This window comes from Orcinus orca, chromosome 16, assembly GCF_937001465.1.
Source record: "Orcinus orca chromosome 16, mOrcOrc1.1, whole genome shotgun sequence".
NCBI classification, from domain to species: Eukaryota; Metazoa; Chordata; class Mammalia; order Artiodactyla; family Delphinidae; genus Orcinus; species Orcinus orca.
The window spans coordinates 30,458,157-30,473,676 of NC_064574.1; the positions used below are offsets into that span (position 1 = coordinate 30,458,157).

The 15,520-nt window shown below is 56.9% G+C and overlaps 2 protein-coding genes across 18 annotated transcripts in view; both read right to left on the reverse strand.

Annotated features, from left to right (window-relative positions):
* Nucleotides 1–1,541, reverse strand: part of UBOX5 (U-box domain containing 5) — a 32,999-nt gene extending 31,458 nt beyond the window's left edge. The window contains exon 1 of the mRNA XM_012538884.3: nucleotides 1,407–1,541. The gene's annotated coding sequence lies outside the window, so the exon portion shown is untranslated. The remainder of the gene's footprint in view (nucleotides 1–1,406) is intronic.
* Nucleotides 1,542–3,269: 1,728 nt separating this feature from the next.
* On the reverse strand, nucleotides 3,270–15,289 carry LZTS3 (leucine zipper tumor suppressor family member 3). 17 transcript variants are annotated; one of them, XM_049698778.1, is made up of 6 exons: nucleotides 13,920–15,289; nucleotides 9,244–9,355; nucleotides 8,358–8,622; nucleotides 7,397–7,867; nucleotides 6,193–7,059; nucleotides 3,270–5,852 (listed from the first exon to the last, which is right to left on the reverse strand). In XM_049698778.1, the coding sequence occupies exons 3-6, from the start codon at nucleotides 8,535–8,537 to the stop codon at nucleotides 5,154–5,156; spliced, it is 2,217 nt and encodes a 738-aa protein (XP_049554735.1). In that variant the 5' UTR covers nucleotides 8,538–8,622; nucleotides 9,244–9,355; nucleotides 13,920–15,289; the 3' UTR covers nucleotides 3,270–5,153. The 17 variants fall into 17 exon arrangements, with proteins under 17 accessions (XP_049554735.1, XP_049554734.1, XP_033271685.1 ...); XM_049698777.1 differs by having other exon boundaries at nucleotides 13,837–15,289; XM_033415794.2 differs by lacking the exon at nucleotides 9,244–9,355.
* Between the last annotated feature and the right edge of the window lie 231 nt (nucleotides 15,290–15,520).

Here is a 15,520-nt window from a genome sequence, read left to right on the forward strand (position 1 = left end):
AATTACCACAAATAAATGGATATTTCAAACTCCATTTTTGTTTTAGCAAATAATATGTTGAGTAGCCCTGAGAATTAAAATAGCAAAAAACGAACTTCCTCTAGGCACTGCAGTCTACGAGAAGATTGACAAAAATCCCAACATGTAAACTACCTGCACCCACAACCATGTGAAAAAATTTCCAAATAAACAGTCCAAGTACCTATCACTGTTAGCATAACCGAACATTTGGCTTTATCTGTTTTCCTAGATTTGCAAGGCTGCACAGTATAGTATCTCAGACAAGTGAAGGGGAAGCATCAGAATTCTTTGGTATCAAAGTTGACTTATTTGCATGATGAATGACAAGGCTTTGTTGGGGACCAGGAAAAATAAACCAATGAATGGGGAAGAAAATCATACTGACAAATTAGATGTGCATAACTGCCAAAAACCTCACTTTCTCAGCTGTCTTATGCAGCACAGAGTCTTTAGGTTTTATTCTGGTCTACCAGGCAGAAGCAAATTCATCCCAGAGCTTGCCCAAGGCCATTCAGAGCAGTGAGTCACAGAATCTAGGTGACCGTTCTTACTATTCACAAAGTGTGAGCAAAGTGCAGAAAACATAAATTCAGGTTCCAGCAGCAACAAATGACTAAAGCACAAAACATTAGCCATGTTGGTGCTAAAGCACTTGGCTCCAGCTCCACAGGATGAAGCACCGTCCAAGGGTCTGCAGTGAGTGGGCAATGAAGCATCACCCGAGGAGGCCCATGCACGTAACTGGTATGGAGAGGCCCCAAAGCTCCCTGAGTCAGGAACGAAGAGCTGTGTCATGATTTGTACGGAAAGAGAAATGGCAATTATTTTTCTTTTCCCTGGAGAGAAAAAAGGGAGGGGGACATCAATAACACCCTTAGACTTGTGCAACCAGAAACTATCTGTTAAAAAATGGGGAAAGGGTATATATCGTAGTGATATTTACTGAAGACTCAACCTCTCCCAGGTACTGAGCAAAATGCCGCAAGGCCTTGCTGCTCAAAGTGCGGCCTGCGGAGCAGCGGCATCAGCCTCACCTGGAAACTGGTGAGAAACGCTGAATCTCAGGCCCCACCCCAGACTTACAGAATCCGAACCTCCAGATTCCAGTGAATCGCATGCAGATTGAAGTGTGATAAGAGAAGCGGCAGAATATCTCACTACGCTCTCACAAAAGACCTGTGAAGCAAGTACTGTTATCATCTCCGTCTCACAGAGGAAAACTCAAGGTTCAGGTAAGCAGCCTGCCAAAGGCCACAGAACTCCGGGTCGCCGAGGTTCTCCCTAGAGCCGGGCCTTGGACAGGTGCCCGCAGCCCGCGCCGGGAAGCGCAGCCCAGCTCGGCAGAGAGCGCCGCCGCGGCCTCCTCTCTGGCCGCCGTCACTCACCTGAGCCTGTGGAGCACGGGCGCCGCAACACCAGCCGCCACTCCCGCGAGTGGCCGCGGCTCGGCGACTCCTCCAGCTACCCCCGGGCCGCACAGCCCCACTTCCGGCCAACTGCCCGTTACTTCCGTATGCTGTGCGAGTGACGGGTGCGGCCGAGGCTCAAAAGACTCTGTCAGCGTTTTCCAAAGACGTTTTCCACAGGAAGATGTTGCTGCAAAGACAGGACCTGCGAAGGGAAAACCGCGCTGTGGATGGACGGCTCTGAAAGTCACTGAATAGCCTAGATACAGGTTGGAATCTCAGACCGCTACACAGGGTTTATGGCCTTGGGCAAGTCACGTAAATTCTTATCTGCCCAATGAGGTAATCATGCATTTATAATAGAGATATATCTAGAAAGCGTTCTCAGGAGGAGAGTTAGTGATGGATAGACGAGCCTGTTAGGAGAAATGGATGTGAGGAGCTGGGCTGAAAAGGCCAGAGCTTTGGCAGATGAGCCAGGGTGATCCTCCACCTCCCCAAGTAGGCGGGCTCCCACCTGAGTGGGTATGGGCAACTAGGCAGGGAAGAGACTCTCGAGACTTCCAGGAGGACTTGGCCCCAGACGGCCGTCCCTGGGGGCACTGGAGACGATCAGTGTGATCAGGGTGGTCACACCTTGTCCGTGTTTTGGCTGCTGGTCCACCCATCCTAAGGGCTGTGAAGGGGACCTGAGAAATGGTGCTCCCTCCAGGGCACCGTCTTGAGAGGGAGGACACTTCACTGCAAGGAGAGGCAAGCCTGGCATCCCAACTCCTGAGCTCTGTGGAGGGCACTGTTTGCCTGGGGGTGAGCATTTTGGGCCCTAGACCACTGACACCACTGCTCAGAGAGGGTTCTCTCACCGGGGCTGGACCAGAGCAAACACTGTGAGTTGCTAATTACGACTCTGTCCTTGCCAGCAGAACCCAGAGAGAGAGCCTAGGCGATGAAATGAACTGTAACGGCTCCTTGGCAGCCACGACAATCCCGTTCCTCTTTGCCAATACTCAATTTCCCAGGCTCCCCTGAAGTGAGAAGAACATGTGACTCAGTTCCAGCCCACAAAATTTAAAGGGAATGGTGCTGTGAAGCTTCTTGGAAAGCTTTTACTTTCATGATAGAGTGCTGCTGCCTCAGTCACTTCACGCAGCGGTGGCTGCCGCCTTGTGGCATGGAGGGAACATGCAAAAGATGAGAGAGGAGGAGGATGAAAAGTCTAGGTCCTTGATGAACCAACACCTATGACACTTAGAGGATGCTTATGTCCAGACTTTTTGTCAGGTGAGGAAAAATGAACCACTCTGAGGTCCTGTGTATCAGGTTGTGTTACTTGTAGCAGAGTGCATTCTTGATTGAGGGTCTTTGTGAGGATGACCAAAGGAATTATAAAGGACAGCTTCCTACTTGAAGCACGCTTGGGTCGCTTCTGCCTTTGGGGCCTCACCACTAATTACAAACCGGTTCTCAGCCTTCATGTGTTCTGCCCTCAGACTTTGGCTAATCACTGTAAGGTGGCTCAGGATGCTGCAGGCTGCATCTAGTTGTCCTGCATCACCTGCCTTCTGACCAGCAGTCTGTTATCCAGATTCTGAGCTGGAACTAGTTTGAAACCCTTTTGGCAACAGTCTGAGCTGAAGAGAAAGCCCCTTTGGGCAGAAACGTGGAACCACTACTCCTCCTGGGCAACAGGGAGGAGCTTGGGCTTTGGGCCAACCTCCTGGCACGGCCCAGTGAGCACCTCCAGTCTCATGCCTCCCCTGGGAAATGTTTACTCCAGCTTTGCCCTCACCCAGCCTCACCTCCCACACCTGCAAAGACACAAGCATGCCGAAAGAGTGCCACTCAAGAGGCTTTCTCCATTTTATTTCTTTGGGAAAAGAAAACGAAGTCTTTCCATCACATGTGGTAGAGAGATATATATATATATATTTATATATAATTTCTTTTGTGGTTGGAAATCCCAAAGCTAAGTCTGTTCATATTTTTTTCTATTTTTTTTTTAACCTACTAATGCCTCCTCTTCCCCCTGCCCCTCTGGCCCAGGCCCAGTTTCTGGGGCAGGTGCAGTGAAGGGTGAGTGGAATGGGCAGTGATTGCCAGGACAGCCCCCCACCCAGCTCAGAGATCTGGTGAGGGGCACTGGAAAGGGCTGTGCAGAAGGACAGAGGCCACAGAGGCACTCCTGTTTTTGTGGGGGATGCACAGCTCGTTAAACAGTCACCAGTCATGGGAGGAGGCTGGTCAGGGGTCGGGGAATTGCTCACAGTAGTTGCCAGCTCCCTCCACCCTGCCCCACAAACCCAGTCTGTGGGTGGGAAGGAGAGAGTAAAAAGAGAGAAATACAAGGGCTGAGGGCCAAGCCTCCTCTGATTTTTATTGCTGGTGTGTTAGAAATTTGCCTTTCCCTTCTTATTTTGGGGAGATGGACTCTGAGAGGGCCCCCAGAGGAGGAAGTGACATTGGCTTCCCCAGTCCCCACTGATGGCCATGCCAGGCCTACCCTGGGCAAACACTGGGCTACTTCAGGCCTCTGGGACCCAGAGGTCAGTGATCCTCTCAGTTCAGTCTTGCTCTTCAAGAGCAATCATAGCCACCCCCACCCCCCAAAACAAGGGCCTCAGGCTCAAGCTTGGGCCCAGTGGAACTTGGAAGTGGGCAGTGCACCAAAGATCAAGCAGTTTTCTACTGGAAGAAAAGGTGAGGTTTGGGGGAAGAGATGGCCTAAGACAATGATGTTCTGAGCATGAAAGCAATAGGCTGAGCACGAAAGCAGAAGGTGGCTGAGGGAATCAAGTCAGGGAAAACACAAGAAGACATCACAGACACTCATGTGACCTCAGAAACTAGGTGAGGGGAGTGCCTGAGAGGCAGGTGGCACTTAATAGCTGTAGTTAGAGCTGGACAGTGGCCCTGGGTGTGGGGTCAGCCAAGCAGATGGGGCTGTTGTCCTGTGGGATCCTGGTCAGAAGGGTGAGGGTAAAGCTAAGAAGCCTCCAGGTGACCCTTCTCAAGAATAGGATGGCAGATCTTCCCTGGGCACTGAGCCTCCAGCCCCAGCCCTTCTCTCCTCCAACACACACATATGGACACACACTCAGGACCAGGCCAGGCTCTGAGGCCTGAGTCCAAGAGACCTTGGCAGGGAGGGGCTGGGCAAGTAGCCCTCTCAACCACAGGTAGGCCACCTGCTCCCGTTTGTCCTGCCAATCTGCCCAAGGAGGGAGAAAAGTACTGGAAGGAGAGAGGCCAGGAGTCCAAGGTGTCAGCTTTGGCAGAACGCACGCAAGCCCCCTCAGGTTACGTGGCCAAGGAGATGGGTACAGAGAGCATCTCTGGACACAGGGTGGCCGACAGTAGCAGCCCAGACCCACCAAGGAGCTGGGCACCTCATGGCACTGCAAGGCCTGCCACCTCTCCAACAAGGGAGTGCCAAGAAAAGGAGCATGAGTTCCCCTGCTGCCTGGGCTCCTCATCCCCACTCACTCTGCCCTTCCCCTGTTTCCTCCTTGGGAGGAGGGTCGAGTGGGCTGCCCAGAGGGGCAGTGGTAGAGCTGGGAGACACCCAGTGAGGGGAGGGGAGGGGAGGGGCCTGGTCACAGCTGCTTTGAGAACCTCTTTGGTCTGGGGATACAGGGGATGGGGAAAAGAGATGGCGGAGGGGGGGACACTGGGGACTCTGGCCTTTGACTGGGTATTTGTCAAAAGGCCACATGCCCAGGTAGGGGATCAGATTTCTGTGGACTCGATGCGCTCGAGGCGGGAGGGGGTCCAGGCTTTCTTCTCCTCCCCATGTTGAGGTGTAGGCGTGCTGGCACCTCCCGCAGCCCCCCGCTCTCGCAGCCGCCGCTCCAGCTGCTGGTTGCGCTGGTACATTTCCACATAACTCAGCTGCAGCTGCTTCTGGTACTCGATGACCTTCTCCTTCTCCTCCAACCACACTCGGCGCTCCTCTGCGAAGCTGGCACCCTGGCGCTCCCGGGCTCGCCGCTCAGCTGCCAGCTCAGCCTGCAGGCGCCCCACCTCCCGCCGCAGGGCCCGAGTCCCACTCTCCCCCCCAGCATCCACCTCCCCATCCAAGGAAACCAGGGAGGCGGCAGCAGCCACCCCAGCCTGACGGCGCATCTTGGCCTCGTCGCTCTCGCAGGTGGCCAGCACGTCCTGCGGCTCGGCCGGGTCCACTGGGGTCAGCGCCGGCTTGAGGCAGGCAGAGGGCAGCTCGCCCTCACCCAGCTCCAGGCTGGCCTGTTTGCTGCTGAAGGAGTCCCTCAGGCTGAGCAGCTGCTCCTCCTTCTCCCGCAGTGAGGCCCGGCCCTCCCGCAGCTGCGAGCGCAGCCCAACAATCTCACTCAGCTTCTGGGACACATCCGCCTGCGAGTCCTTCAGCTGCTGCTTCAGTAGGGAAATCTCCCCAGCCTTCTGGCATACCTGGGCAGGGACAGGTGAGAAGAGAAGTCAGGGTGAAGGCAGAGCTCTGCTCACCCACACCCCAGCCCCCATATCCAGCCCCAGGGCATCAAGCTGCCCCAGGGCTCAGGGTCAGCTCGTCATCATGGCAGAAATGACATGCAGGCTTCCCTCCTCAGACTTGGGACAGACATGGCTAATCTCACACAGCCTGGGACAGCTCTGGTCCTCACAGACACTCCTAATTGATCCCTGCACAACCTTCACACCCCTTGTGATAGTTGTGGGCTGCTGCTCTGGGTTTCTCCAGAGAGACAGAAGGAAGGGGACACAGGGAGATGCCCAACCCCCCAGTCTGCACCTCCCACTTAGTTTCCTCCATCCGGGGCAGGAAGTCGGCCTGTTCCTTCTGGCAGGCGGCAACCTTGTCCTCAAGCTCTTCCCGTTGCCTCATCAGCCGGGCTGCCTCCTCCTGCAGCTGCTTCTTGTCCTGCTGCAGCCGCAGCACCTGCAGCTGTAGGCCTTGCTGGGCGCGCTGGGCGCGACGGGCCACCTGCTGCAGCTTTCCACTGCAGCCCTGCCGCAGCTCGGCCAGCTCACGCTCCCAGGCCTTCTGACGCTCCTCCAGCACCTGGGCCACTGCCGCCTCACTCTGCTCCAGGCTACGCCGCAGAGCTGCCACCTCCTGTTCCTTCTCCCACAGCCTTTCCTCTAGCTCCTGGATCAGAGCACTGGGCGAGGGTGGTGAGCAGGCCGCAAATGGCAGGCCTCCACCTCCGCCGTCCCCTGATCCCAGGTGGCCTGGCCGCCCCATGGATGAGGATGACCCACTCTTGCTGGAGGCCCGCACACTGTCAGAGGTTGCCAGGTCCTGGTAGCCTGACCCACCACCGCTGCTGCTGCCACCACTGCCACTACCATAGCTGGCAGTGCCAATGCGGTTGATGTGGCTGGTGGAGGCACTGAGGGGCGCCAGGTGCTGGCTATAGCTGGAGCTGTAGGTGGGCAGGCTTGTGAGTGAGTTCCGGCCTGAGTCTGAGAGGCCGCCCCCTCCCCCACCCGCTGGGGTCATGGTCCGAGACTTGTCCAGTCCACCCTTGAGGCCACCAGGGCCCTGTCGTCCCTCAGGGGTCCCGTTGGTCTGGGGGGGGCACAAGTTCTGCATGGAGTGGAAATTTTTGGGTACAACAGGCTTGAAGGCCGAAGGCCGAACTAGCGGCTCTGAGCACTGCGCAAAAGCAAGGAAGGGGGAGTCGACATCAGGATGGGACCTTAGCCTTGCCCCCAGTCTCTTCCCTCTGATCTAGACTTGTTCAGCCCCACCTCCCACCCCCATTGGATCTCCATCCTGGGAGTCCCTCCTGGCTGGAGTCCCACCTTATATCCACCACCTGCCCCCCTCACAGCCAGGTCTTTGCCCTAGACCTACCAGCTGGAGTTGGCCCCCAAGGCTCCCCAGCCCAGCTTCTATCTCAGCCCCTACAACCCAAAAACGTCCAAGAAGGCCCACTTCACCCTCCTCTATGGGCTGTCTCCTGCCCCAGGAAAAGGCCCCAGGGACTGACCTGGTCTAGCTTGCCAGAGGTGGCCAGGAGCTTGGGTGGGTGGCTGGGCTCACGATACTGTGGTGGGGCCTTGTCACTGCCGCCGCTGCTGCTGCTGCCACCACTGCTGCCCACCACATTGCCGCAGACATCTGTGTGGTCATTGCCCCGTAGCTCGCCATTGAGGTAGAGTGAATTGGCGAGAGCCTTGTCCTCCGAGGGGTAGCGGCCTGGCCTCTCCCTGCTGGCCCCACTGCCACGGGGGCCAGGGAAACTGCCTTGGCTGCCCCCACCCCCCGTGCGGGTGCCCACACTCTTCATGGCGAACTCCTGAGTGTGGGCCACCCCACTGCCCACACTGCCCATGGCCAGACGAGGGTCTGGGGGTCCGAGCTCAGAGGGCCGAGGGGCAAAGGCCAGGAGGGGATCCCGCCCTGGATCAGCGCGCACGGGCAGTGTCTCCAGCTTCGCCATGACTAAGCCAGGGGGGCACTGTGGGCACAGGTGGGAAAGCAGATAGGTCAGCTCCACCTCCACTCCCACCATCCCATGCAAGCCCGACCCGGCACCACCTGCACCCTGCCCCTCAGTGTCTCCTTCCTTATAGTGGGTACAAGAGTTCCCAAACACCCAAGGTAAAGGAATGGGGCTGGGTAAATAATGATAGCTTGGTAATAGGGGCTGCCCGTTGCACACCTGACAAAGCCCAACCCCCAGGGACTATGCACCTACCCTCCTAGCTTTGCTCTGCTCAGTATTCCATTCTTTAACTCCCACCTCAAACCCACCTCCTTCATGAGCCTCCCAGACACAGTGACCCCCTCAACTCTTAACTGCAACCCCCAGAACTCAGGTGTACTTTACTCTGGGTCTGGACCCCTATATCCCAACCTCATGGGCTGGGGAGATGGGGTTGGAAGGGGACAGCAGTACCTGAATTCAGTAGGGAACCTCAGAACTTAAGGGAGGGAGAGAAACCCACCCCTATCCAAAAACTGTGGATGGGAGTCCTTCCCGGGCCCCTAACCCAGGGTGTTGCAGTCAAGGGCAGAAGTGGAGGCTCACTACCAGCGCAGGATCCTCTCCTTGCCTCTCCAAGGGGGTGGGGGGCCGACGGGTCCTCAAGCCTTGGACCCTCCGAGGCCCGGTCTGCAGGGGCCATGTGCCTCACTCTCGCAGCTCGGCCAGGACCAGCTGCGCGACTTTGGACGGGCCGACTGAGCCATCCTGGACTGCAGTTTTCTCCTCTGCGAAATGGGAGGAATGGAGGACCTACCTCGCAGAGCTGCCGCATGCCAGGCACCCCAGGGAGGCGGGCGCGGGGAGGGGACAAAGGTATTGGGGGTCTGGTGGGCGGGAGCTGCCGCGGCGGCGCTTATCTGGGCCACCAAGGGCATGCCCCGCCCCTCGCGGACTGCCGGGGACCCCAGCTGCAGCGCCTAGCAGGGGGCCCTCCCGGAGGTCTTTCCAACTCCGCCGCATGGGGGCCTGGCACGAGAGGGCCCCCTACCCATGGTCAGTACCTCAGCAGAGGCCCCCGGTCTGGCTGAGGCCGGGGCAGAGGACGCAGCGCCGCCAGCGCGGGCGCCTGCCATGCCTCCCTCCTGGCTTGCTGTTCCTACAAGTGGGCGGGGGCAGGAGCGGGGCCTCCGTGCCCAGCGGCGCCCAGGAGGATTCCGCGCCTGCAGAACCCCTCCAAGAATTCACTGCCTTCGGGAAGACTTCCTGGATTACTCCCCTCCCCCGCTCCTTGTGGACCTTGACCCTGCTTAGTTCACCATGAATTTCTCTGAGCCCTTCAGTGGACGTGCGTCCCTCCTCCCCCAGGGCCGGCCCACAGAAGCAGGGGGAGCAGGGCCTCGGGTTACCTGCGCTCAGGAAGGCCCCGCTTCCTGGTTCCTTTGTCTCAAGTCCGCACCTGGGAAGACCTGCCCCAGAGATCCTCATATCCAGCCGGGCAGTGGGAGCAGGCAGTGCCTGCTGTGAGTGTAGACGCTCAAATACGTGTGCCAGAAATGGCAGGGGGCGCCCTTCAGGCCTTTAACCCCTGTTCCCACCAGAAACCAGGCAGGGAGCCTTCCTTCTCTGCCAAGGTGAAGGGGTACTGGTAGCAGCCCTCGGCCCCTTGAGTGCACTTCAAACTGTCTTCTACCCATATGCCCATTTTTAATGCTGTGTTTGACCAGGGGAGCCTTAACAAAACTCTTGCCCTTCAGTCTTCTGGCCATCACACCTGGAATTACAGCCCTAGGTGGTTGGAAAACTTACCACAAACCAGTCCACACTGACTTTGTAAAATTCCATTCTATCAGCATCTCCCCCCGACCCCCCAGGTGTGGAGAACAGGACTTTACTACATTGCTCCCTTAAGCTAATCTGTTCCACATGTCCCACAAGGCTGAGACCTAGGGTGAGTCAAGAGAGGCACCTAGGGCTCAATTTAGGTGCAGGATCAGCAAGTGCAGGACCCTGAGAGTGAGTGCCTCCTTTCATCTGGTGACCTAGGTGCCTCCCTTTTTTTTTTTAAATATATTTTTGGCTGCATTTGGTCTTCGTTGCTGCACGCAGGCTTTCTCTAGTTGCGGTGAATGGGGGCTACTCTTTTTTGCGATGCGTGGGCTTCTCATTGCGGTGGCTTCTATTGTTGCAGAGCACGGGCTCTAGGCACGCGGGCCCAGTAGTTGTGGCTCAAGGGCTCTAGAGCGCAGGCTCAGTAGCTGTGGTGCACGGGCTTACTTGCTTGGCGGCATGCGGGATCTTCCTGGACTAGGGCTCAAACCCGTGTCCCCTGCATTGGCAGGCGGATTCTTAACCACTGCGCCACCAGGGAAGCCCTACGTGCCTCTTGACTCACCCTGGCCATGCTGTCTCCACTCCCAGTGTACTCCAGCCCAGATATCCCCCTCCCATTCTAAGCATGACCCCCTTCTCTTGCCATCTCTGGATGCAGTGTAGGGAGCAGCTAGGGACTGAGAGGGTGGAGGCTGTGAGGCCTGAGGCTTAGAACCAGTGGGAAGATCTGGGCAGGGAGGAAGAACGGACAGAATTTCATACAGATGGTGTTCAGGGGGTGGGGGCAAGGGAGGAATCTGGACTGGGGCACCAGGATGGATGTGACACCCTTAACTTGACAGGAGGAGAATGTTTGGGGGAAATGGGTGATTTGAGGAAGACCAGAGAAAGATATCTGTCACATACCGGATAGAAAGAGAGACTGGAATCATGAGCATTCAAGGGTGGTGTGGGTGGCGCCCAGCATGGAGCTCGAGTGGTAGAGCCCCAGAAGACTGGGAGGTGGTGTGGGAGTGGGAAGAAGGCCAGGAGAAGGCAGGCCCTGAAGACCAAGATGGAGTGGGCTGCAAGAATGTGGGGGCAGCTCCTAGTGTTAAAAAAGGGGCCAGGGCTTCCCTGGTGGCGCAGTGGTTGAGAATCTGCCTGCCAATGCAGGGGACACGGGTTCCAGCCCTGGTCCGGGAGGATCCCACACGCCGCGGAGCAACTAAGCCAGTGCACCACAACTACTGAGCCTGCGCTCTAGAACCCGTGAGCCACAACTACTGAAGCCCACACGCCCAGAGCCCGTCTCTGCAACAAGAGAAGCCACTGCAATGAGAAGCCCACGCACTGCAACGAAGAGTAGCCCCCGCTCACTGCAACTAGAGAAAGCCCGCGCCCAGCAACGAAGACCCCACGCATCCAAAAATAAATAAATTTATATTAAAAAAATTTTTTTAAAGGGACCAGGTAAAATTGGGATTGGCGGGGGTGTCCTGAATTTGGCAGGTAGAAACATCACGTGTCTATGAGAGAATGATTTCAGAAAAGTGGTGCAAGGCAGAGCCAGACTACAGGAGTAGGAGGGGGGTCTGGAGGGAAAGATGGAAGAGTTCCCTTCTCTCTCTCTTTTTTTTTTTTTTTGCGGTACGCGGGCCTCTCACTGTTGTGGCCTCTCCCGTTGCGGAGCACAGGCTCCAGACACGCAGGCCCAGCGGCCATGGCTCACGGGCCCAGCCGCTCCGTGGCATGTGGGATCTTCCCAGACCGGGGCACGAACCCGTGTCCCCTGCATCGGCAGGCGGACTCTCAACCACTGCGCCACAAGGGAAGCCTCCCCTCTCTTTTAAGAGGAGGCCAGAGAAGGCAGTAATTTAAGGTGGTTTGGGATCCAAGGGCTCTCTTCTAATTTTAGAATTTAACATGGTAGAAACCTGAGTGTGGTGATATCCTGAAGGAAGGCATCAGTAGTGAGATTAGAGATCTTGGCAAGGGGGCGCCACCAAAAGCCTGGATGTGGACAGGAGCAAACCTCAGAAGTGATCATGTTGATCATGAGAATGACAGGAAGGTTCTTTGCAAACTGTAAGGTGCAGTACAAACATGCAATACTACCTTCTCTGAGATTCAGTAAAGGAGAATCTGACCATAGGTTGGGGCTGATCATATTCCACCCAGACCCACTGTTTCCCTGGATTGTGTGTGGTCCCCAGGAAGGCCTGGATGCCCAGAGTCCTGGATGGATGGAAATGAGGTCCCAGAACTGTTTCCTGAACCTCCTATCCCTGTGGTTTACCTGGGGAATCTTTGACTACCAACCCACTGCAGCTCTCCCTGGAGTCTCGCTCTCCAAACAGCTTCTTGCCATAATTCTAACCTGTTATGGTCAGCCCCATACAAGCGTTCCCTGCCCCTTCTCTCTCCCAAGCTTGGACTGTTGCAGCTTCTTTCCACAAAACCCCAGCAGGGACTGGTAGGATAAGCAGGGGCGTATGTTTCCCTGATAGGTGGAAACTGAGCCCAGGGGAAGGGTTTGAGCTTCATTTGTGGGTCTGGGTCCTGAACTAGCCCAGGTAGCTGAGTGTGGTCGGCAAAGACAGGGCTCATGGCCTCAGCTCAACAACCTGGGATGACAGCCTGTTGCCCGATTCTGCCTCTATCTCTGTCCTATCAGCTCTCAGTGCCTAGGACATTACACACAGTATTAGTGGTCATGAACAGGCCAAAGAGACAATACCTGGGGGTTACATGGGCAGGTCCTTCCATCCTACAGTGACCACCCACCCCACCGTAGCTGTGTCGCTCCCAAAACTAGGAATACCCCACCCTTCTCTTGGGTCTCAGAGGCCCTAAGCTCAGCCCATTCACCCCCTAAAGATCTCAGCAGCCCCTCCTGCCAGCATCTTTGCGGGGGGCTCCTCACTGGGCTTTCTTTCTCAGCACTCCCTCCCCTGTGCAGCTGCCAAGGGACCCTTTCTAAAGGGCAAAGCCGATCTTGTCTGTGCTCTGCCCAAATTCTACTGCACCAAGTGCAATAGACAGAGTTATGGAGGTATCAGCTCCAAGTGTAAATCCCAGCTCAGCTGGTTAGGGGTGGAACTGCATGCAGGTTATTCCACCGTGGGTTCTCACACCTACCCTACAGGAATCTTAAGAAGTGAATGTATTATGGGTAAATGCCTGGCATTCCTCTCAGCCCTCAGAACCAGAGCAGAGCTTGAAGCAGGGCCCCCAAGGCCTCTCCTGTTGCTCATCCTATTTCCCTTGACCTGAGTCCCTCTCCACTCTACACACAAAATCTCTTCTCAGCTCTCTGTGCCCATCCTGCATCCTTCAAGGACCAATCCAAATGCTGCCTCCCAGGAGAGCATCCCTGATCTACCCTGGGAGAGGGGGTAGGGTGGTCTTGGAGCACTTGGCTCAGGCCACTCCAGGGATATTTCATTCTGAGACTGGCCTGTGAGTACCCCCAGGGGGAACGGACGGCAGAGTCTTGGATCTCTGGCCCCTAGCACTGAGGAGATACAGAGAGAATGTGTGTGGGAATGCTAGTTATGAGCAATGCAAAGAGGTAGTGAATTGGACAGGAAAATCAGGAAGGGCTTCCGAGAAAAAGGACTGAGGGAGAAAAGGTATCAGGGGCACTGTAGGGCTTTTGGGGGTGCAGAGGTCTCCAGAACTTCTTGGTTGGGATGTGTGAGGGAAGATCCATCTTCCCTTGGCGACAAAGGGGGAAGGGCCCCATCCCCTAGATCCTGGCTCTGATAAATCCCATGTTTCAGGAGTGAGGGGGCTGACAGCGCCCCCCCACACACACCCCGAGCACACACACGCGCACACACGAGCCTCCCGCACGGGGGTGGGGGTGGGGGGTGGCGGGTGCTCGGGCGCTGCCCACGACAGAGACCCCGGCCACAGGCCATCCCGAGGAGGTGCCCGGGGGTGGGGTGGTCTCTGCGGTGGGGGGAATCCCTCCCGCACCTCTCGGTGCTCCCCACCAAGGCGTGTGGCCCGGGGGGCGGGGCGCAGAGGGAAGAGGTGACATAATCCGGGCCGCACCCCCTCCGGCCGCCACCTTCCCCCAGGCCCTGCGAAGCATCCATGACATCATCGGCCTCATCTTCACTCCCCTCACCCCCAAGGATCCCAGCAGTGGGACGCGCCCCCTCCCCGGCTCCGGGTCCTACCGAATGAGCCTCGCGGTGCAGCGGGCAAGGCGACAGACAGGTCGGAGCCGGGAGGGGCGCCGCAGTGGGCCTGCCTCACTTACTCGCTATCTCAGGGTCCGGTGCGGGGTCTTCGGCGCGGGCGCCGCCAGCCCGGCTAGCTGGCGCAGCCAGAAGCCCGCCCGGCTGGGCGCGAGGCGCGGGCCCGGCTGCGCTCCGCGCCCCTCCCGCTCCCCGCCTGGGCCCCGCCCACTCGCGGCTGCGGCAAACGCGGGCACGCCCTCCAGCCACGCCCCCCGGACCCGCCAATCCCGGGGCTGGGGCGGGGCCCAATGCCTTAACCCTTTCGTCGCTGCGTCCAGGCCCGCGCGTGGGACCCCTCTCTTTCACCCACCCCAGGGCGCCGCGAGTCTGCCCCGAGCCCCCTGCTTATTCCCTGTTAACCCTCAAGACCCTTGGGCTCAGCCCCCAGTCTCTCCTCTTCAACAAATCCAGTAGGACCGCGCCCTCCTTGAACCCCACATCTTTGGCGACAGGGAGGAGCCCCTCTGGCTTGGGGAAGGGGCTCTAGAAGCTAAGCCCCGAGCCCTATTCCTCTCGCGCTCCCGTTCTTCGGGACGCGACTTCCCAGCGAACGCCGTGGAGACCTTGCAAGTCTGCAAGGTGGGGGCGGGGCGAGACGTCTGGAGTGGATCCGACAACGCGCTTGGAAGACCCTTCGCGGGCATAGGGGAGGCTTCGCGGGTCGTGACTGTCCGTCAGCAATCGGAACCGGTTTGAAACTTGATTGTCGCGGAGGATCACCGTCGTGGGGGAAAAGGCGGTTGACAAGGAAAAAGACATAACATTACAATCGAGCAGGGTTTGACTGCTTCACCCTGTGGGCCGAACATGGCAGGATGCCCGGCCCTTCGAAGTGAGAGGGAGTAAGGTGGTTCGTCTCAGATCTGGAGCACCAGCTTCGCACGCGCTTGCCAGGTCTGTGAGAAGAGTGCTCATTCCGCCCCTGGTGGCCCGGGAGGACTGCCGGGAGGAAGAAGTCTGTCTGGAAGTGAGGCCTTAGCCTTGAACAGGGTAGACAAGAAAGCCAGGCCTAGGGTTCAGAATTAGCAAGAGCCTGGAGGCACAAAGTGTCTGTCCTAAAAACTGCAGCGTCTCCACTCCGGCTGGCATTTAACCCATTGTAGCTCTACTGTTAACAGATGACTTGTTTGGTCATCTGTCATCTTATTTTATGGTTTTTATTTCTGGCTATTTCCTGTTTTCTGAATTTTTCCATATTTGCTTTTATCTGCTATAGTGATTTGCAATGCAGAAAGCCTGTTTTTAATTCTCCTGGTTGTTGCCTTTATCAAATAAAAATGCAGTTTATATTTCACAAATTATTAAAGTCAATGACAAATCATTTATTTTTATGTTCCTCGTTGTGTAATGAGAAATTTCCATCTCTTGGCCTGCTGCCCTCACACTTACTTTTATCTGTCCACTTAATCTAGGATGATAGACCCAACTTTTTTTTTTTTTTTTTGCGGTACGCGGGACTCTCACTGTTGTGTCCTCTCCCGTTGCGGAGCACAGGCTCCGGACGCACAGGTTCAGCGGCCATGGCTCACGGGCGCAGCCGCTCCGCGGCATGTGGGATCTTCCCGGACCAGGGCACGAACCCGTGTCCCCTGCATCAGCAGGCGGACTCTCAACCACTGCG